We start from the raw sequence: 23,676 nt of genomic DNA on the forward strand, positions 1-23,676 counted from the left end.
TTAGAGAATACAACAAGGACTAATCCAACATATGCAACAACAATACAAGAGTAACGGAGAAAGAAATACCTCAAAATTGTTGAAATATTAATTTAAACTGCTTGACAACCTAGAGAGTAAGAATTAAACTCTGCATCCTACCTTGTTCCATTTTCCTAAAAAAGTACATTGCTTTTACCGTCAACCTCAACATGAACGCTAAAGAAAAGTATTGTGTAACTTAGTATGTTGATCAATAATATCTATAATGTGTAATTTAGTTTATATTTTTTTAGAGTATTGGCATTTCTGTATTATTTTTTAAAATATCAAATACCATATCTAATACCAAATTATTTTAAAAACTTAAATCAAATACTACCAAATAGGGGTGTACAAAGGAAACCAACAAACCCTATCAACCCGATAATTCAAGTCAAACCGAGAAAAAAAACCTGACTATGGTTTGGTTTGATTTGGTTTGGTGTTGGAAAGAAAATCCGACCATAATTGGTTTGGTTTGGTTTTAACTAAAGAAAGTCAAACCGAAACCAAACCAACCCGACACTACATATATAGAAATTTTAGATATATTTAATATATAAATATACTTATTGTGATGTAATTTATAAATATTTCTTAAAAAAATTCATAATTTTATCTTTTAAGGTATTATTTCAAGGTTGGACTTAGAACTTTTGAATGTTCCAATAAGTATTAGTAAATTAAATAATGCTAACAAAAGCCAAACCAAAATCAAATCAATATTAATGCTAACAAAAGACATTCAATTTAATATTATGAACGGGAATGTATTGAATATCTATTTTTATTTTGCAATAATTTAGATAAAATGCATAACCTATTTTTATTTTTCTTTAGCGTTTAGCCATGTAATTAATACTCCCTTGTTAGTCTATGTATTTTAGCATGATTATGTATTTTTATTATGGCTTTTTAATTAGCAATATTTATATTACATAATTTTATTGTCTTTATTGTTGAATATTTTAGGATAATGCCATGACACATCTCATATTTTGTATTATTTTCTTGAAAAATACTTCATATAGTTGTATCTTACTAGGATTAAAGAAATATTTTGAGCATACGTTATATGTTTTGTTCTAAGAAGATTTTACCGGGAAAAAAAAACCCGAAAAAATCCCAATAACCCGAAAACCCGAGAAAAATCGAGAATGAAAAACTCGAGCTTTATTGGTTTGGTTTGGTCTTTAGATTTAGTAACCCAACACAATTGGTTTGATTTGGTAATTGTAAAATCCGAACCAACCCAGCCTATGTACACCCCTAATACCAAATACCAAAATACCACATACCAAAATATTGATTTTGATACAGTAATTCGATATTCGATATTTACCATATAATGCACAGCCCTACTTCCAAACATTCATACTACCTTCGAAACATAATACTTAGATATTATACACCTTCAAAACGTTCTGAATACCATTGTGTCCAACTTAAAGCATGAACAAGAACGTAGCTAAAACTTTTCTGATTCAGACTAACAAGGCTTTTAACTCAAGGGGATGAAGTTACCACTCTTACTTCACGTCTTCTTAATCGTTTATCACGACTAACGTGAATGAAATAGTGAAATTATAGTAATTATTTTCATTTACTCCATCACATGAAATTTGGACATTATTCAGTATTATCAAGGTCGTCCAATGTAATACCTTTCAGTATCAAAATGAAAATCTGAATGAAGAAGAATAATTGACACAAACAAAACATTTGGTCTTTCAATCATCGCAGAAGGAAATGCAAAGAGCTTGATTATTAGTAAAACTTTATATAATCTTAAGTTAACTCTTACATCAACCAAGTCATAATTCTATGTTCCTTACAGTGACTTGCCCTTGGCCTGAGATTCTATGAGTGAAAAATGGAAGTGTAGAAATAGAGAAGAGGTACACAACTTCCTTTTACAGTCGTTAACGATATACAAATGATACAGGAGTTACATATTCAAATTATGGGAACAAAGCGTCTTAATGATATCATTAGACTTGAAACAAATTTTCAGTAACTGAAAGAAAAGAAGAAGGGACCAAAGTTTTCTACAGTACAGAACTAGTAATAGTATCTATTCTGTTGGTAACCATACTGCTGTTGATGATCCGACTCTGGAGTGAAATTGTGTGATTCCAAGTTACTCCTTAGGCGCCAGCCTTCAGGTTCCTTCAGAAACTGATTTGACTCTATATAGTTGCGGATATTCACAATCACCTTGTTCAACTTTGCATCACCTCGATCTTTCAATGCAGTTAGAAAATCTTTAGCAATGACGTCCAACATCTTTCTGAATTGTGTCTTGTATCTTTTGTGTAGAGCAAAGCCTGCCATCTGGGTAACCAAGACATTTTCTTTTAACTCCAACCCCATTTCATTAACATAAAAGGGACTGAGAAAGAGCTTCAACTTACTTCAAGAAAAGCCTGCAAGGCAGCTGCAGTATATAAATTTGCTGGGAGAACATTTAAGAATCTGGCTATCCATGCCCAACCTTCTCTGAGGCCATGCAAGTTTTGGCAGCCTTCAACTTCAGTCTGCCCAAAATGCAGTTTACTACTAAATCAGTTACTATACAAATGAAGGAAAAAAAAACAATTTTGGTCCCTGAATTATTTTGTTATTTTATTTTTTGTCCTTGTATTATTTGGCTGAGCAAATCTGACCTCCAATTAAACAAATTGTGCAGTTCTAGTATCACAAAATAAATATAACAGGATGTCATATTCAACTAACAAATATTAGTTTGGGATTCTGTCACTTCTCCATCGAACTCAGGCCAAAGGAGCTCTGCACCAAGAACTCCCTTAACAAAATTCCTATACGTGGAATAACAAATATTAGTTTGGGCAAGCACAATCATATGGCATTGATCATTTCTGGCAGCTTCACAACCTGTAGTACTGGTAACTAATATTGCAAAAAGGACATCTTGTCTAGAATGTTTCCGGCTCTGCTGATGAAGTTGGTTCTGTTTGTGGACAATGATTCAGATACTGAACTGAATGCTAAACCATTTGAAATATTGTTTTGTCAAACTGAAGGATTTCGAATAACCTGCTGAGATAGTGGCTTTGCTGCTGTAACCTCGGATAAAATTCAGCATTTTTATCATACAAAGCCCATTTTACTTCCCCAACCTAACATGAAAGCCGCTTCTGCACTGAAGGCTCTTGTTTGGATGGAGCACAAGTCTCCAATATTGATGTCTAATGGTGACTTTATCAACCTGAGGGGTCCATTGCAATCTTTTTTAATCCCACTCCACTGCTCTGAGCTAGAAAATGAACACTGGAGACAAGTAGTTGAGATATGTTCTATAGTTGAAGGAAAAGTCCTTCAGATTTCAACGCAACCTCTTGAGTCCCTTCAAAGTCATTCTTCTGCATTTTCTTCTCGCAGAGCTCTTTAGCCCTTAGGGCTTCATTTGTTGCACCCCATCACAAATTGCAATCAATGTTAACCAGTAAGATACACCAGACATGCATACAAAAGTCACCAACTTATATTCGTCATGCTCAATTCTGTGTTCCTTATACCTGGGAGCGAGTGACGAAGATGGGTTTATCACACTGGCGATGGCTTCTTATTGAACATAGAATATCAATTAAGCACTAATCCACTCCAAATATCCTGTAGGTGGAAATGCCAACATAGTTTCCATTTTGAAGGGCAGACACATTCTCTAAGACAAAAGGATCTCTATTTGCATGCTTTAAAGGGAACATTAGAAGGGGAACCTTGGAGCAACGGTAAAGTTGTCTCCGTGTGACCTATAGGTCACGGGTTTAAGCCGTGGAAGCAGCCACTAATGCTTGCATTAGGGTAGGCTGTCTTCCCCAGACCCTGCGTGAATGCAGGATGCTTTGTGCATCGGGCTGCCCCTTTCTAAAGGGAACCTAACAAGAAGTAGAAGTAAACCACAACTCAAAAAGATGATGGGCACGAATTATGATGATTATATGTATATTTGGTATTCCCTTTATTTTCAAGTTGAAATCATCAATGGATAGAAACTGCTAATGTTGGTGCTAACTGAGAGAGGAAGAATGGCCAGTTTGATGGAGAAATAACTGCGATGTCCGTCGGCAGAAGATAACATCTGTTAGTTTCAATGAGTGATTGGACCAAAATCGCACATTTGTTAAATTGAAGGTAGGATATACTCATGCAAATAATGCAGGGACTAAAACCTGAATAAAGCAAAACTCAGAGACCAAAACCACTATTTTCCCGAAAGAGTAAGATAGACGAGAGTGTCAGCAACACAGGCATTAAGGATTCTTGAGGATAAAAGTAACAAATGTCTAAGCAACTGACCTGAACAAGAGCACCATATAACTTCATGTATGCACTTAAGCGATCCACATAACTATCAGTACTTTCTATCTTCCCATCTTCCTCTGTGTAGCCAATAGCTTTGTAATAAGCTTCTTTTGTCTGAAATGCTGCCTGAAGTGAAAGAACACATCAAAGTTAATTTTCGTGGAGGTAGCATAATACGATGTGAATATGGGATGAAGGTTAACTAATGTCTGCGACAAGTTCTTTTCTCACCACTTAATTGAAGAAATATCATGCTCCAAGACAATCAAGTAAAAAGAATCCCACAAAAAGACAATAATGAGATGTGCAGATGCCAAACAGGTAATACTAAGGTAAATAAGAAGTACCTCTGAGTAAATAATGTACTTAGGAACTGCGTAAATGCAAACTTTATTCAACTCGCCTATGAGAATATCCATGGCAAGAGGGACCTGTGATGAAAAGCAAACCAATATGTAAGGATGGTTATGACGACCCGACAGGTCGTTTTGAGTACTAGCCTTTATTTCTGTATTCTGAGACCTCTCATAGCTTCATTTGATGTTATATAACTTGCGTGCGTGATCCGTGTTGTTTTTCGAAAAAATTTTATGTGAAATTTTGAAGAAAATGTGATTTTTGACTTAAAATGAGGCTAGAGTTGACCACGGTCAACGTTTTTGGTAAACAACTCCGGTTCGGTGTCATGACGATTCCGGTAGGTTCGTATAATATTTTTAGACTTGTACGCATGTTTGGTTGGGGTTTCGGGTGACTCGAGGGCATTTCGGCGCATTACGTGAAAGTTGGAAAAAAATTGAGTTTCAAGGTTGAAATCTTGAGTTTTGATGATCGATTCTCGATATTTGATGTTGTTTTGATGATTAGAGTGAGCAAGCGAGTTTATAGGATGTTATTATACTTGTGTGCCTGTTCGGATTGGAGCCCGAGAGGCTCGTGTGAGTTTCGGATGAGTTTTGGTTGATGGAACTGTTGGTGCAAGTCTGTTGCTGGTGTGAGTTGCAGGTATCGCATTTGCGAAAACCTGATCGCAATTGTGAGCCTCGCATTTGCGATTTCAGGCTCGCAAATGCGAAGTGGGGGCTGATTTCGCTTTTGCGAAGAAGTCATCGCATTTGTGATCCGGAGATGGTTCGCATTTGCATCCATTTTGTCGCTTTTGCGATGGCTGGGATTCTTGGACTGCTTCGCAAATGCAAAGCTTGCACCGCATTTGCAATGGTTGGGGACTTCGCAAATGCAAGGTCTATGTCGCATTTGTGACTTCTGAGGGACTGTGGCACTGTTCGCATTTACGAAGAATTGTGATACCTGCAGTTGGGTAAAAGTGGGGAATTTCGGGACTTAGCTCATTTTACACCATTTTTCAACCCTAAACTTTCTAGAGGCGATTTTTGAAGAGGATTTTCTCCCCAAAGAGGATTCGTTGCTCCTTTTGGAAATAGGTTTACTTTATGATTCTTTATTTACTGCACCGTCTATTTCCCATATACTTGCCCCTATCCCGTTGTTTCATTTGACTTTTTACTTTTTATACCTTTATATATATATATATATATATATATATAGAAAATTGCACGGGTTTATTGTAGGTGTCTTGTCTTAGCCTCGACACTACTTCGTCGAGGTTAGGCTCGACACCTTATGGAGTACATTGGGTCGGTTGAACTCATACTACACTTCTGCACTTCTTGTGCAAATCCTGACATCGGTACCAACGGAGCCCCGAAAGGTGCTAAGCCGATACTGTGTTTGTAATTCGAGGTAGAGCTGCATCCCGTCCGCTGGCCTTGAGTCATTATCTTAGCTCTATTGTATTGTTTCCACTTTATCCGGACAGTGTTGCATTTCTTTCATAAACTTGTATTTAGTTGGATCTAGAAGCTCATGTACATGTGACACCAAATCTTGGGGTGGTTTACGTTAGTTATTGGTTATAGAACTTTTTTATGTTATCACAGAGCTGTTTTTACATTATGGTATTGATCAGTTGTCAGATATTTATTGCTTTTCTTTTCGTATTATCTGTTATGTTGGCTTGCCTTGCGAGCGGTGTTAGGCGCCATCACAGCCCTGATTGGTTGGGATTCTGGGTCGTGACAATGGTAATCTACATTAGTTAGTACTTTCTGATCATATTCATGATCCCTTTTCATACACTAAGTCTCCTGTCCTAAATTAAACCTTTTATGTTGTTTAACAATCCTAGAGCCCTTCTCGTGCTATCAATACAACCTCTAGATTTCCCTTCATCAGAAATTCCTGACATCTATTTTAAATTCGAAGGTATTCCCCATTTTTTCCAGCAATTCACATTTTGGGCTCAGGTCTGGATATTGCGTTTGGATAGAAAACAAATTATTTTTGGTGGTTTTAGAAAATTTAGATTCGGGTTTGTGTTTGGATATGGCTTTTGGTAAAAGATATCACAAAATCCCTAAGCAATTTTTTAGGCCTTCAAATGGGTGAAAATTGGTTGAAGAGAAACAACAAATATTCTGTTGAAGAAAAAATAAAGGGGGAGTCTAAAGTGTTAAGTGGAGATGTAACCAGTACTTAACCAATCACTTTAGCAGCGGAGAGGCTTGCCTGACAATTTGAGACCCCAATTTGTTTTGGTTGTGGAGAACAAGGTTAGGTTAGAAAGTTTGGTATAAGAAACAAGGACCCTCAATGTGAAGTCAAAACGTGACACTCAATCTGGAACTGAGCATGACTAGGTTTAGATGAAAGCATAATGGTTTTTTACTGATTAGTGAAGGAACAAAAATGCTTTAACTGCTTTCTTTTCAGTTATTGACGTCAATCTCCTGATTATAAAACAACAAGAACTAATATTGAACTATAATAGCAAGAGGACCAGAACAACACCATAATTACCTTTGAAGTAACAAGGACAATTACACGACCATACGCATAGACAGCACTGTTAAAGCTTCCTGTAGGGTTCACACACAGCGACACAACCTATAAAATTGAAAGCCAGAACCACAGTCAATATCCTTATATTTTTGGGCAAAGCTCCAATAGTAGAATATATTCAATATACACTAATCAACTGCTGCATCAAGAACCACAATTTTCTACAAGCATAAACATATGCAAACTCCAAACTCCCAACATCCGCCCCCGTTCATGCCCCTCCCGAAAGAGAAAAGGAAAAAGAGAAGAAGTAAAAACAATGACATCATAAGAGACACCGAAAGAAAAAATCCCCGTTGAAGTACTTCAGGATTTTACCTTCTGTGCAAACATGGCAATGCTGATGGATTGTGGACATGTTGAATCACTGATAAGCTTAATTAATTCATCTGCTTTCACTCTGCAAAAGGAAAAGTAACATACATGTATCAAACAGCAATATAATTCTTGCACCTCGTGAAGTTTATTCCCAAAAGTGGTTCAAAAATATAGGTCAAAGCAACTAAATACGTGACTTAAATATGGGAGGTAGAAAATGGTTTCAACAAGAAAAACCATTAAAGCTACAGGAGATAGGGCTAATAATCTAAGAGATGAGTATCCAGGTACCTGACATTTTCTTTTGTACCAGTTATAGTTCGGATTCTTCTGGCTATTTCCATTTCATATTTTCGGCAAGCCTGTTAAGAACGAATTTGTGTTAAACTATAGAATATCAGAAGTACCCCAAATCTGGATTGTGGGGTAGTAGTAATAGTAGTTGTTGTATAAAAACATCAGAAATTACTTAACCCAAATTAACATCCTTAGGATCTCAAATAGAACTCTGGACCTCTGTACGCCAAGATGGAATATAATAATTCAAAATGCATCTGATGACATTCCAACTAAACAAGCAACTATTCTGTTTCTTTTATTAAAAAATGACCACACTAGCCAGAAGGTGCAAGTAGCACGCATTTAGGATAAAATGAGAGAAGATCACTTGAGATGTTACGGTGATGTCCTTCGTCGACCTACAGATGCAGCGGTCCATAGGTGTGAAACTATGGGGAGTGAAGGTGTTAAAAAGGGGACGAGGTAGACCTAGAATCACAAGGAGGGAAGTTGTCTTGAAAGACCTACAATTACCTGGAATCAATCAAGATTTGGCTAAAGATAGGGCACAATGGAAGAAAAAGATCCATATATGTGATATTTACTACTTGGGAACAAGTTTTAGTCTTGTTAGTACGCCGATTTTGGACCTATTGCTTTACTAGGAATATTTTGACCTTATCATAGATTTCTATGCCAGTAAGAAATATTGTTGTCGAGTCGAGGGATTTGAGACAAAAGCTTTTATAAGAAGGCAAATCATGGACGCGACTCTCATTGGTTCATTGCTAATGAATGTTTTAGATTCTAATTCTAGAAAGAAAAGCAACAACCAGTGTATTGATGCAAGTTAGACATTGAGAAAGCTTATGATATGTCAATTGGAACTTTCTGATGAACATGCTTGAGGATTTGGGATTTGGTAGAAGATGGATCATGTGGATTTCCTTTTGCATCAGTACAGTTAGATATTCCGACCTTGTTAATGGGAAACCAGTGGGTTTTTTTTTTTTTTTTGCAGCTCAAAGAGGCATACGACATGGAGATCCTCTTTCTCCTTTCTTATTTTTACTGGTGATGGAATGTTTTAGTAAATGTTGTCTGTTACATATGTGAATCGAGGGATAGGAGGATTCAGAGTCAAAATAGTAACCAAAATGCCATGGAAATATCACATTTATTGTAAGCTGATGATACTATGTTGTGTGATGCGGAGATTGAGCAACTTAGGCATCTGCGGCTCAAATTTGTATATTTTGAAGCAATTTATGGCCTTCATGTTAACTGGAGAATAAGCTTTTCATATCCAGTTAATGTCATCACAAATTGCAGCAGAACTACTGGAACTTTAGGATGTCAGGTTGGCACTCGGCCAACAGTCTATTTGGGATTGCCTTTAGGGGCCAAGCATAGAGCTAATAGTATATGGGAAGAGGTCTTGGAGAAATGTGAAAGAAGGCTAGTAAGCTGGATGAAGCAGTATTTATCAAAGAAGGAAGATTGGTATTAGTTAACAGTGTGCTGGGCTCAACATATGTGATGTCTCTTTTCTCTTTGCCTACTAAGATTGAGAAAAGAATTGACAAGCTACCGAGGAACTTTATTTGGCAAGGTAATAAAGAAAAGGGCAGCCCGGTGCACTAAGCTCCCGCTATGCGCAAGGTCCCGGGAAGGGCCGGACCACAAGGGTCTATTGTACGCAGCATTACCTTGCATTTCTGCAAGAGGTTGTTTCCATGGCTCGAACTTGTGACCTCCTGGTTCTTTACTTTAGTGAAATGGAACCTATCGAGGCTAAGGAAAATGGTGGACTGAGGATGAAAACCTCAGAAAACACAATAAAAGCTTGTTGATGAAGTGGCTATGGAGATATAACTCGGAGGTTGATGCCCTTTGAGTTGGTGTGATTAAGAATAAAAATGGAGTTGAGTATCAATGGTGCAGCAGATAAGTAAAAGCTGCATATAAAGTCTCAATTTGGAGAATAATTCGAGCTCACTGCTCTTGTTTCACATCTAGAATAGGCTTCAAGGTGGGCAATGGGATGAGGATATCCTTCTGGAAGGATATGTGGATTGGAAATGAGCCTTTATTAGACTTATTTCCTGATCTATTTTTATTGGCAGCAAATGTTTCAGCTTTTGTGGCAGAAAATAGAGAAAATGGGACTCGGAATACAATCTTCAGAAAGAGATTCAATGACTGGGAGATCGACAGTGCTACAAAATTTTACAACCACTAAAGCACATTCAAACAGCTTACTGATTCAGAAGATGGTATCACAACAGTAAAGGAATTTTACTCTGTCTTCTTGGAAGCAAATCTGGAATACAAAAGCCCCTCTCAAGGTAGCTTGTTTTACCTGGATAGTGAGCAAAGAAGCTTGTCTTACTTACAAGAATTTATTACTATTATTTATATGTACTTAACTTATTTTTCACTCTTATATTTCACTTTTATTTTTATTTGGTATGATGATGACATGAGTTGAGCTTAAATGGAGAAACATGGTCAGTGAGGATTCATATAACCAACCTCAACTTGTTTGGGACTGAGACATAGTTGTTTTTTGTTGTTTATTTCAGCTAAAAAAAGACTCAAATGAACTTATCAAAATGTCTCAATAACTTTTTCAAACATGCAAGGATCGCATAGTTAAATGTAAGCAGTTTCATGAACTTGGAACTGCAACTCCCAAAACACAATTGGATGGGTAAATGATTATGTTAGTAGGGAAAGAGTTAACTTTCAAAAGTCATTACTTCCTGTGTCACATGAAATGTGAGACAACTTTCTTCACCAACCACAGAGTTTAAGATGTTAATTTGACTTTTTTTTTAATGTATTAGTAGTGGTGAAAGAAAAATATAAAAACAGTTGTTGAAAGATTAGTCTGATATTGCAAAAACACATCAATGCATATAGTTAAATGGCTTTTAACTCTAGCAACTGTGCAAGTCAAATAGAATAACAGTATTAATAAAATGGTGTCAAACATTTGGGATATCCAAATGGAAGAATGCCACATAAATTAGGATAGAGGGAGTAACTGTTTAGGAACCCCCATTCCCGAGCCTCTGCATAGAACACTTTACTTTATGCAGCAAGAAGCCTAATCTGCAATGAAATTTCAAATATTGTTTTGCAAGGTTACCTTATTAGAACCCGATCCCAGTGCTTCATTCTGGGAAGCTATTTCATTGTAAATCATCAATCTTTTCTCCTCCAGCTTTTGAGCATTTTCTGACGCCCTGATTGTATTTCCTGCTATATCCAAAATTGCAAACTTGAAATGTTTCATCTTGCCACTTGGAGGTTGGCGTATCATACACTATTTGATAAAAAGAAATCATCCAGTAAAAGTAGTAAAAGTTTTGACAATAACTTTTTATATTTAGAATATAAAGGAAAAACCAGAATAGTCCTTTAAATATAGGGTAGCTCTAACTTGGTCTTTTATATATTTCATTGAGCATGAACACTCCTTTATCTTTGTAATTAGTGACCACCTTTAGTCCAGGTTAGTCTCAAGAGCATTCACTAACAGAAAAGATTCACCTAAGGCGGAAAAAAACTAACTGGACTAAAGGAACTAACGGGAGAAGAGACAACACTAATGGAACAGAAAGAAACCGCAAGTATTAACTTATGGAAATTTGCTTACCAGTAGACGAAGTTTGAAGCTAACGAATTATGTTTCTCTGTTCTATTTTTTTTTTTTTTTTGATGGATAATTCTCTGTTCTATCTAACCAAATCATATTTAATTCTAAGCAAAGCATATCTATTAGCAAATTATGACTAGTGCATGCATATTAAATGTTTGTCTCAGTATACTATTATTATTGATGGTAGAAAAACCTTTTCCAAGCAAAGAAAGAGATGGACTCTTACCTAATCAAATTCGAACTCAGAAATATTCAATCCCAGGAGGAAACTATTAAAGCTGGATTCTTGATATTTCTTTCATTAATGGTGCTTCTTTTGTTTCTGAAATTTTCTATAAAAAAAAAAATGTGTATGCGTACATGGTATACACATCTAATAAATACCTGGTATCTAATACACAATCTAAACCAGATTCTTTAATTTGGAAAAGGGGTGCCAAGGGGAGATTCAAGGTTAAAGCTTTCCATCAGCTTTTAAGGTCTTCTGTTGGCAGCATACCCAAGTCGCCATGGAAATGCATCTGGAGAAACAAAGCAACCCTAAAGGTGGAATATTTCACATGGCTGGTAGCACATGGTGGATGCCTAACTCATGAGAATCTCCAGAAAAGAGGACTTCATATATGCAGTAGGTGCCCATTGTACGAGAGAGAAAATGAGGATGTTAACCACCTCTCCATTAATTGCTCATTCACCATGCAGATCTGGCATATCATTCTTAACATAGTAGGAATCAGCTGGACAATGCCTGAGACAACCATAGCGCTACTACATAGCCGGTATATGGAAGGGCTGGAAAAGGATAAGCTGAACACTGGAACTCACCGCCTTCAGTCATCTGGTGGATCATTTGGAAGGAAAGGACCACTAGAATTTTTTAAAGCAAAAAAAAAAACAATCTGTAATTAGTATTAAGTATAAATGCATTTCTTTACTGTTCTTTTGGTGTAATATGGCAAGTGCAAATGAACAACAATCATGTTTGACTTTTTGAGCTCATTACACAATATGTAATGTGGCTGTTCCTTGTAAATATTTGCAGTACTTTGCTGCCAATTAAGTGTTTACCAATCAAAAAAGAATCCGTGAACAGAATCACAGATATATTTTGCATAGAGATGAAGACAGGAACATATTTACTAGTCAAATGATCGGGTTACTGGTAAGAATATTTTCTCTTTTTTCGGATACCTCTATGCTTTACTCAACCTAAGAAACTAAGGGAAATTCGTTTTATAGCTGGCCAAGCTTCTAAAATCAGCTTATTTTGAGAAGCGCTTTTCCCAAAAGTACTTTTGGTGAGAAGCAGTTTGTATTTGGATACTTAATTTGAAAAACACTGTTGACCAGCAATTAGTATTTGGCCAAGCTTTTAAAAAGTGTTTCTAAGTGTATTTTTCTCAAAAGTGCCTTTCAAAAAAGTGCTTAGGGGGAGAAGCTACTTTTTTCTGTTTCTCAAAAACTGCTTCAGCTTCCACTCAAAACCATTTTTTTCCTCCTAAAAATTTGCTCAAATACCTTAAATTTGGGGAAAAAGCACTTTTGGCCCCAAAAAAAGCACTTTTGGCCAAAAAGAAGCTTGGTCAAACATGCTATTATTCAATCTGCAGTAGCAACTACAGAACATTAATCCAGAATAAAGATTGACATTTTGCTCTGAAAGATGAAATACAAGACGAGAAAGGCAACATTAGTGAAATGATATCCATGTTTCTCCCTTCGAACCGATTTATTAGACTTGTGACGAAAAATAAGTTTCATCTCCGCTTCATCATGCACTTCCTCGGCATTGGTTCTCATAAACCAGTACACCGCAATTGCATGGTCCTTGGCCACAAAGAAGTTTCACAGCTTTGAAGGTGACTTGTAAAAAGCCAATGGTTCGTCAGACACATAAATACTGATCAGTCACCCGCTTAATATTTAGGTAATTCTCAAGACTCCATTCCCCAAGTTCGCCTCTAAAACCACTATGTTTTGTTACCACCCCACATCCCCCAATGGAGGCTGTCAAAAGCATGGTTGTGAACAGTTGACCCAGATAATCCCAGGTAAGAATATTTTCATGAGTATATTTTCCAGGAATATTTCTTGGAGAGAGTTTTATTTTCAGAGTTACTCTCTTTTCCAAAGGCCTAGTTCCCAGCGTCAGTGAATAGCCTGCAATCTACCCCTAGATCAAAAGTGCTAACTTTTTACAAAGATGAAGGATTGTTTATGTCCAACTTTGAATATAAGGGATCAAAACAAATCTACCCTTAGGGCTTATATTCCTTCTAGGGTTTTTCCTCTTAGATTATGCACAGCGCATTTTTTGACCAGGTAAGGTAGTTTAAAAATCAGGACCATATCTCGATTTGCATGTGTCATCCTTGTGCAGGGGCCATCATGCTAATCTTCTCTGTGTCGTTCCAATTTTATCGGATGTCTCTGAAGGGACATGCACAGAGCATTTTATTTTAAGTTATTAGTTATTTGAAATGAAATGCCTAATATATAAAAAGAAAAAGAGGAGTAGGAGGAAGGTCAAATCTCCATCTCCACTCCCTCACTAAGATTACACAGTGAGACATACCTGCTGAATGTTTATGACTAGTGACATCCTTTGGAACCTTGTTAGCCTCCGAAGGAGCATTCATCAATGACTCAGATGCCTTCTCCGCAGCAGCTGCAGCTTCTTTTGCTGCTTTCCTCTCAGCTTCCAGAGCTGCGGCTTTTTCCTTTTCAACTCTTTCAGCTTCCAGCCTAGCCTGCACCTGATGAAATAAAACTTATTATTACCCACAAGGAGAAAATTCAATCACAAACAACAATTTTGTAATAGATGCAGCATGAGGGAGACAAATAGACAGCTAGATTTCACAGGAAAGCAGGGATGCTAGAACCAGGGAATGTGAGCATTAGCACTTGCAGAAGTATGCCACAGAGAAGGAAAAAAAGCACAATTACTTCCTCGTTTGATGATGATTCTCACAAATAGCTAACTTTGTATAATCTCTAAAAATCACAAAATGGCAGGTGACCAGAAATGCAATTGGATAAATATAGCTTTCTAAACATTTTTCTCCTTGAAGAAACTTTTCTACTAAGCATATGAGAGAATTTCCAATGAGCATATCAAATTGTGTGTCTCTCTCGATAGGAGTAAAACACATACCTTGGCTTCTGCTCTGATCATTTCTTGCCGGGCTTTTTCTTCTTGAAGAGCTTTTTCTTTCCTCTTGGCTTCTTCACGAGCAGCATCATCTCTTATTCTCCTTTCTTCAATTTGGGATCTGTGTTCGTGATCCCTTTGTACAGCAGTTAGGTGATCATCAAGTGCTTCTGCACTACAGTAATACAATTGAAGTCAAAAGTATATTTTTACAAAAATTAATCTGTAGGAAAATGCAAATGGTGATTAAACTTCAAATTCTGGGTACTCCGAGCATGTATAGAGTGAACAAGAAACATTAACAAAAATTTAATATTTGTCAGTCGCAAAGTTTTTTTATTGAGACCAAGGGCATGCATGTTGTTTGAATCAGAAAATAGTCATTTGCAATCAAAGTGACATGAATTCCTGTTGGTGTCCCTTCTATACAGTAACTCAGTCGCTGCCCATACCCCTGAATCTGTTTTACACCTTCATCTGTAATTCATGTCAACAAGAAATGATGAACAAATCACCCTATTCGCTTTCATTCCCAACCTAAATAACATTAGTGGTTTATGATCAATTGTCTATCTAACATCCTTAGTGAATTTTTTTGCAAGTGAATTCCTCACAAACCAGCTCCCATTTAAGTAATTGAGATTTGATTGGCATGTCTTCAGCAATTATATTATTTCCATTGGTCCTAGAGTAGCAGCAGCAGCAGTTGAAGTGAAGTCCACAGAGAGGATAAAACAAATACCCTGGTCTTTAGTGACCAAATAGATAATTCTTCCATCAGTTCCAGCAGACCACTATTGGACCAAAACCCACTGAGGAACATCTACCTTGTTATACATCATTGAACAAAGAAAAAACTAACTAGATGACAAGCTTAATGCAAAAACAAGTCTTTTTTCATAAAAACAGAGTAATTCGCCTTACATTTTACGCTGGTACTGCATGTCAAATTTTCTGCTCATTTCCCTTTGAGCTTCAGTATTTCTCTCAACCCGTTCAAGTGTAGAGGCAAGCTTCTCATTTTCATCCATTACCTCAGCTTCAAGTGCTGATAGTTGATCTCTCATTTCCTCCTGTTGTAAGGTAATAAGAGAAAGAGATTCAGTTTAATATATTCATCCCTTCTTTTCTTTTCTTAAGTGAAGCAAGGCAGGGACATGGACAGAGAAAGTTAAGGAAGCACATAAGTGAAGTTACAAACCGCAATAGTAAGCTGGTGCTCATGAGCTAGTTCAGATAAAGCACTTTCCACTAATCCCACTTTATCCATTAGATCATGTTGAAGCTCAATGCCCAGGCCTTCTTCAGAATGGTCGCTATCACTGAAACAACATGAGAAATGCTGCACTAAGGCCTCATTTGTTTGCAGTCTGAATCTTAATTATTCAGATCTCAGACATTAAGTGTTTTTGTTTTTAAAGTCTGAATCTTAATTATTCAGATCTTAATCATTAAGTGTGTTTGTTTTTTTTACTTCAAAACCACTTAATGGGTTTGAATAGGTCTGTATGATTAAGATCCATAACAGAGACTTAATAACAGTGTGTTTGTTTTTAAAGTCTGAATCTTAATTATTCAGATCTTAATCATTAAGTGTGTTTGTTTGTTTTTACTTCAAAACCACTTAATGGGTTTGAATAGGTCTGTATGATTAAGATCCATAACAGAGACTTAATTTCATTAAGATGCTATGATCCATATACATTATTAATTATCGCCACTGCCAACCATTATCAACTACCATCATGCCACCACCATACTCAACCACCACCACCATAATCGACTACCACCACCCGCCATCTCCACCACTCCCATCACCATCATTCTCAACCACAAACAACACTCATCCACCTCAACTACCACAACTAACCACCCCATCACCGTCAACAACTATAATCGGCACTGCCCATCATTATAAACTACCACTACCCACCACCACTTTCCTCAATCACAACTATCACCACCACCCGCCATTATTAACTATCACCACTCACCACCACCCTCCTCAATCATAATTGCCACCACTACTAATCACCACTAGCTACTACCCTGAACCACCACCATCAACCAAACCTACCACCAACCACTGCCTCTAGTCGGCATTAACAAGCACCACCCGTTAACCATCACCACCAGCAACTACTATATTTTAAAAAATTTATATATTTATTGATAGAATATTAGATTAATTAATATTTCATTTGAATTTTATGTTTATTAATTTTCAAATAAAGATAAATTTTATACATTCAAATGCTAAAAATCAAACAGTCTTAATCATTTAGTATTCAGATCTTAATACACATCTTAATATTCAGATGTGTATTCAGATTCAGATATCTTAATCTTAATACACATCTTGATATTCAAATGTGTATTCAGATTCAAACGTCTTAATCTTAAAAAAACAAATGAGGCCTAAGTATTAATCAAGAATGAAACGGAAGTTTATTATTAATAAAATAACTTCATGACGCATTTGGAAAAAAAATTATGAGGTAATATTAAGTGCTTCATTACCCCCTCCCCCACCCCACCCCACCCACACATACACCTATCCTCCTTATTTGGCTAAGGATGTCCTTAACTCTTGGCTCAATAAGTAAATGTTATAAACATGTAATGCCTTAAACAACTATAGAGCCAAGCAATTATGAGATGTTTAACATGGGGAAGGGCATTTGTAGCAACATATTTCATAGCTTGTTTGTCTGTTCTAATAGACCTCCTCTCATTCTTACACTCTATAATGTTTGCAATTGTTGAGTACTCACCTCAGATAGATTTCGTCACAGGCAAAACGTTTTCTCCCCAGAACAAAATGATCACCAACTTCATCCTTATTGTTTCTTTCCACATCCTCCACGTCGTCATCAGACACTTGCATAATAAAGCCTCTCTGAGAATTATTCTTTGAAGCCGATAGTTCTCTGAGTAAAGATAGATTAGACAATAACATAGAAAATTTACTATCCAAATGGACCTAAAATGCTTGATGTGATTTTCACTAAGAAACCTTGTTAAAGTAACATACCGAGATTCTGCTTTGATAAAAGGTAATGGAAATTTCGATGATCCATTGAGCTTCTTCTCTATCGAGTTGAGCTCGACCAGTAAAGCATCAAAGCTCCAATCAGGGTTTGGATCCAGGGTCACTCCATCAACATTTTTAGGCAACGGAAGTTGCAGTTTAACAGCACCCCTGAGGAAAATAACCATAACTCAGCACAAACCAAGCAACAAGTAGAATATTATAGTAATAGAGCTTAAAAAGAAGTTATAGTTCCAGATTTTCTATAAACTTGTTGCAATAAAGGAAAAACTGAAATGTGATATTGTTATCACTACAACTATGAGAAAGGTATTTTTTCAAACATATGCATAGAGATACATGAACCAACCCCTCCCTAAAAGAAAACTAAAAAATGGCATCAATTTTTCGTGGACTGCTACAAATAGAGAAAGAGATGGAAAAAAGGTATCAGAAAAAAGTACTTACATTATTATTTTCCTGCCTTAAGAACACGTTTAAATAAAGTTGTGTACAACGCTGGCTTCACACACTTGAGTCTTGAAATTTGAGATATAATTAATTACCTGTAACAATTGAAAAGCAAAAGTTACAAACAGAAAATGTAGAAGATCATAACATGAACACCCGTAAGGGAAATTTGAAAGCTAAACCCTAATATTACTAATACAGACAAGAGTATGAATAGAGGGGAAAAAGAAAGCACAAAAAGGGATAAAGAGGGGGCTGATTTGAGATCAAAGTTTCATTCTTTATATTAATTTTCTCCAAGATTTATTCAACAAAAGGCTCTGCTCTCTGTGAAGCGTCTACCTTTGAAGTTTTCTTGGATTTGCGGTTGTGGTTTCTTGAAATAATAGCTATAGAAATTCAATAAAATCAAATGGATTTTTTTACTATTCCGAATTGGATAAACGGAGTATTGAATAAATCATAAGCTGAGGGTATGAATTTTGAGAAATTGAAGAGGAAGCGAATCAGCGATGAAGGGCGGGAGAAAAGAAAGCTTAACGGGAAAGAGGAAGTGAAAGTGCTAAAAAGTAAAAAATGAATGTACTATGCTGATGTAGCCAAAAGGAGAAGTTTTATTTTGGGTGTTATGTCATAAAAGTATAAAATAAAAAAGTTGTTTCGTAAACTAATATCAGTTGATACACAAAATAAAATTTTCTAGCTAAAAGGTACTCCTTTAACTAAAAAAAATTGTATCTATCCATCCATCCCTCAATTTACATAAGTCTTACACCTAACTTTTCTTCATTACATCCTACTCTCAGCCTTCTCTTCGCCGTAAACTTTGTCACATGTCATGTTTTTTTAATTATTATTTTCTCTTTTATTCATTTTGACATCTTACTACAACTAATTAAAAATAACTAAATGATGGAATCATACTCGTCTCTAAATATTTTCTTATTTGATTATAATAATAATAATAATGTCCCATATTTAGACGATAAATAGTAGCTCTCCCCCCCCCCCCCAACAATAAAATTCATGTATCTTTAAGTTTAAATTATATGAGAAGAACCATTAATAGCAATTCCATAATCAATAAATCAATTATTGGTTCAATTCTAAATCGTTTACGACAATGATCTATCCCACCCACGAGTTATATAACAAAATAAGATAAACAATAAGTGCTCAAAAAAATCCAATTTATCTTTATATGGAGAACTAGTCTAATCTCAACTTTATTATTTGCATCTTGTACTTTCATAGTTTCATTGTATTTTATCCTAGCTAAATCTTCATTAATTTTGAAAAGTTTAGATATCTTGAAAAATATTTTTTGATATAAAATAAAATCATTTGAAATATTAATTTTAGCTATTAAAGTAAGACCTAAAATAGCGTCCGCAGAGACGCCCGGGCAGTCGACCAAAACGCACAGAGGGGTGAAGAAGGCGGGATTAGCCTTCGAATGATATTTGAAATGTTGCAGACTCAGCAAGCTGCGATAACGCAGCTTCAAAATTATAATCGAGCACCAAGCAGAATTGAGCTCGATGCATCACAGGAAGTTATTCACAGAGTCAAACCTGTACCGGAGAAATCGAATGATGGATCGGGAACTGATCCCTACCATTATGAAGATGCTCGAGGAGCTCACTAAACTGATCGAATCAGGAGAAAAGAAAATTGAGGCTAATGATAAAAAGCTAGAAACATACAACTCACGGGTTGATCAAATACTGGGGCACCCCCAATTCTAAAGGATTTAGATTCGAAAAAGATCGTACATAAGCCTTTCCCACCAAGTGCGGCTCCGAAGCCCATTCCAAAGAAGCTCTGCAAGCCAGAAATTAATTCCCAAGTACAATGGAACCACTGATCCTAATGAGCATGTCACTTCTTATACATATGCAATAAAAGGAAATGACTTAGAGGATGATGAAATTGAATCTATTCTGTTGAAAAAGTTCGGAGAAACTTTATCCAATGGGGCGATGATATGGTACCACAATCTGCCACCCAATTCCATCGATTCCTTCGCCATGCTTGTTGATTCGTTCGTAAAGGCACACACCAGAGAAATAAAGGTTGCGACTATGAAGTCAGACCTCTTCAAAGTGAGACAAAAGGACACTGAAATGCTAAGAGAATTCATATCTCAGTTCCAGATAGAATGCACGGACCTACCTCCGGTCATCGATGAATGGGCTATCCAAGCCTCCACTCAAAGTTTGAACGAGCAAAGTTCGATAGCATCACGACAACTAAAGAAAAATTTGATTGAATATCCAGTTGTGACCTGGGCCGATATACATAATTGATACCAGTCAAAGATTACAGTCGAGGACGATCAGTTAGGGGCCCATTCCGATTCTGTTTACCCAAATAGATCCGAAGGCATGATTCAAAGAGATATCAACAGAGAGCCCCGATCAAACAGAGATCGATACCAACCATACAATGTAGATCGTAGAAATAAAGGATCAGGACGTAATCCCATTCGGAATGATCAAAGGAATGATCGAGGACAAAGTTCCTGAGGGCTCATGAGTAAGAGTGGCTTCGATAAACATGCTGAACTCAAAGAAGCGCCACGGTTATCATAATACAACTTCAGCATTGATGCATCGGGTATTGTATCAAACATTGCACGAATTAAGGATATTAGGTGGCCTAGACCCCTACAGAGCGATCCGGCTCAAAGGAACCCTAACCAAATATACAAATACCATGGAACCCATGGTGATAAAACCGAAGACTGCAGACAATTAAGAGAGTAGATAGCTTGTTTATTCAACAAGGGTCACCTTCGAGAATTCTTGAGTGACCGAGCTAAAAATCACTTCAGAGACAAGGATGCATATAGGAAAAACAAACAGGAAGAACCATAGCACGTGATTCATATGATCGTTAGTGGGGTCGATATTTCTCAAAGTCTGATATTTAAATGTACCAAAGTGACAATCATAAGGGAGAAACGTATCTAGGACTACTTACCAGAAGATACCTTATCTTTTAACGATGAGGACGTAGAAGGGATCGAACAGCCTCACAACGACGCACTGGTAATATCTATCCTTATGAATAAAATTCAAGTTAAACGTGTGTTGGTTGATCCAAGTAACTCGGCAAACATTATTCGATCAAGGGTCATAGAGCAACTCAGCCTCCAAAATCAAATCGTGCCTACAGCTCGAGTACTCAATGGTTTCAACATGGCAAGCAAAACCACCAAAGGGGAAATCATATTGCCAGCAAACATGGCTGGTACTATCCAGAAGACAAAGTTCCATGTAGTCGAAGGTGATATGAGATACAATGCGTTGCTCGGAAGACCTTCGATTTATAATATGAGGGCAGTACCTTCGACGCTCCATCAAGTCTTGAAATTCCCAACGTCAGAAGGAATCAAAACGGTGTACGGCGAACAACACGCCGCCAAAGAGATGTTTGTAATCGATGAAGTAGTGCCTGTATCGGTGCTTTCATCGGCAAAGGAATCGGAGCCAAAGGGAAAACAAGAAGTCAAATAGCAACCATAAGTACCGGCCTTGACCCCGTCGGAGGAGCAGGAAATCTTCGAGGATGAAGATTTTATGATACCTCGAACTTTCATGACCCTCGATGATTCTGATGCAATAAAATCATCGGTCGAGGAGTTGGAACAAATCATATTGATCGAGCATCTTCCCAATCGAAAGGTATACCTGGGCACGGGGTTAACTCCCGAGCTTAGGAAAAAACTCGTTCAATTCCTTTAAATAACATGGATTGTTTTTCTTAGTCCCAACTGGATATGACAGGAATCCCATCGGAGAACACAACATATCGGTTGAGCCTGGACCCGAAGTTCAGATCAGTAAAACAAAAGAGAAGGCCCCAGTCCGAGGTAAACATACATTCATCAAGGACGAGGTAACTAAGCTTCTCAAAATAGGGTCCATCCGAGAAGTAAAATATCCCGAATGGTTAGCAAACGTAGTTGTAGTCCCCAATAAGGGGAAAACCCTTAGAATGTGCATAGATTATAAAGATTTAAACAAAGCATGTCCCAAAGACTCTTTTCCTCTGACAAATATCGATCGCATGCTCGATGCCACGGCCGACCACGAGATCCTTAGTTTTTTCGATGCATATTCCGGGTACAATCAAATTCAAATGAACCCAGAGGATCAGGAAAAGACTTCCTTCATCACTAAGTATGGCACCTACTATTATAATGTAATGCCGTTTGGGCTAAAAAATGCCGATGCTACCTACCAACGCCTAGTGAATCGAATGTTTGAAGAACAAATAGGTAAATCAATGGAGGTATATATTGATGATATGCTAGTTAAGTCCCTGCGCGTAGAGGACCATTTGACACATTTGCAAGAAACTTTCAACATATTGAGAAAATACAACATAAATCTCAATCCTGAGAAATGTTCATTTGGGGTCGGTTCGGGCAAGTTCCTCGGCTTTATGGTGTCAAATTGGGGGATCGATATCAATCCCGATAAAATAAAGGCGATCGAAGACATCACAGTCGTGGATAGCATTAAGGTCGTACAAAGATTAACAGGGTGGATAGCCGCCTTAGGCCGGTTCATCTCGAGGTCTTCAGATCAAAGTCACAAGTTCTTCTCACTGCTCAAAAAGAAGAACAATTTCACTTAGACCCCGGAATGCCAACAGCCATTGGAAGAGTTAAAGCGGTATCTTTCGAGCCCACCATTGCTTCATACTCCGAAAGCGGACGAGCATCTCTACTTAGATTTGGCAGTCTCGGAAGTCACGGAAAGTGGTGTCCTAGTTCGAGAAGAGCAAGGTACCTAATTTCCTATTTAATATGTCAGTTGAACTTTAGGTGAAGCCGAGACCCCTTACCCACACTTAGAAAAATTAGCGCTTGCTCTAACAAGCACCTCTAGAAAATTAAAACCATATTTTCAGTGCCACCCAATTTGTGTGGTAACCACTTACCCTCTTCGTAATGTGCTGCACAAGCCCGAACTCTCGGGCCGATTGGCTAAATGGGCCATTGAAATCAGTGGGTATGATATCGAGTATCAAATCCGAACGGCCATCAAGTCTCAAATCTTGACAGACTTCATGGTCGGCTTCATGCCAGCCCTCGTACCCGAGGTCGAAAAGGAACTTTTGTTAAAAACGGGTACATCTTCGGGTGTAGACCCTCTTGACAGATGGTGCTTCGAATGTGAAGGGGTTCGGGCTAGGCATCATGTTGAAGTCGCCCACAAGCAATACAACTAGACAATCTATGAGACTAACAATGAGGCCGAATATGAGGCCATGATTGTAGGTCTCGAGCTAGCTAAAAATTTGGGAGTAGAGGTCATCGAGGCCAAATGTGATTTCCTACTTGTGGTTAACCAAGTCAACATGATCTTCGAGGTTCGAGAAGATCGAATGTAGAGGTACTTGGACAAGTTATAGGTAACCTTACACCAGTTTAAAGAATGGACCCTACAACATGTACCTCGAGAACAAAACAGT

At 37.2% G+C, this 23,676-nt stretch overlaps 1 protein-coding gene and 1 non-coding gene across 7 annotated transcripts; both read right to left on the reverse strand.

The window, feature by feature from the left end:
• Positions 1-1,758: 1,758 nt before the first annotated feature.
• On the reverse strand, positions 1,759-18,784 carry LOC107818718 (mRNA export factor GLE1-like). 6 transcript variants are annotated; one of them, XM_016644752.2, is made up of 18 exons: positions 18,532-18,784; positions 18,187-18,284; positions 17,722-17,889; positions 17,462-17,617; positions 15,889-16,009; positions 15,612-15,760; positions 14,691-14,862; positions 14,109-14,289; positions 12,359-12,400; positions 11,021-11,130; positions 10,169-10,228; positions 7,879-7,949; positions 7,588-7,669; positions 7,228-7,314; positions 4,695-4,778; positions 4,342-4,473; positions 2,436-2,558; positions 1,759-2,355 (listed from the first exon to the last, which is right to left on the reverse strand). In XM_016644752.2, coding segments are annotated over exons 2-18 (2,013 nt in total). In that variant the 5' UTR covers positions 18,189-18,284; positions 18,532-18,784; the 3' UTR covers positions 1,759-2,082. The 6 variants fall into 6 exon arrangements, with proteins under 6 accessions (XP_016500238.2, XP_016500240.2, XP_016500239.2 ...); XM_016644754.2 differs by lacking the exon at positions 12,359-12,400; XM_016644753.2 differs by lacking the exon at positions 12,359-12,400 and having other exon boundaries at positions 11,021-11,133.
• LOC142175025 (U6 spliceosomal RNA) lies at positions 13,868-13,973 on the reverse strand. Its single transcript, XR_012704216.1, has one exon. It is a non-coding gene; the product is annotated as a U6 spliceosomal RNA (small nuclear RNA).
• Positions 18,785-23,676: the final 4,892 nt, after the last annotated feature.

The sequence above is a fragment of the Nicotiana tabacum genome, chromosome 20 (genome assembly GCF_000715075.1).
Source record: "Nicotiana tabacum cultivar K326 chromosome 20, ASM71507v2, whole genome shotgun sequence".
NCBI lineage: Eukaryota > Viridiplantae > Streptophyta > Magnoliopsida > Solanales > Solanaceae > Nicotiana > Nicotiana tabacum.

Bases quoted from the DNA above. Each gene is read 5' to 3' on its own strand.
- LOC107818718 (XM_016644752.2), bottom strand. The intron at 17,618-17,721 runs GTATGTTACTTT...ATCTTTACTCAG, and splicing joins TTTATCAAAGCAGAATCTCG to AGAACTATCGGCTTCAAAGA. The intron at 11,131-12,358 runs GTGAGTTCCAGT...TGGATATAGCAG, and splicing joins CCACCAGATGACTGAAGGCG to GAAATACAATCAGGGCGTCA.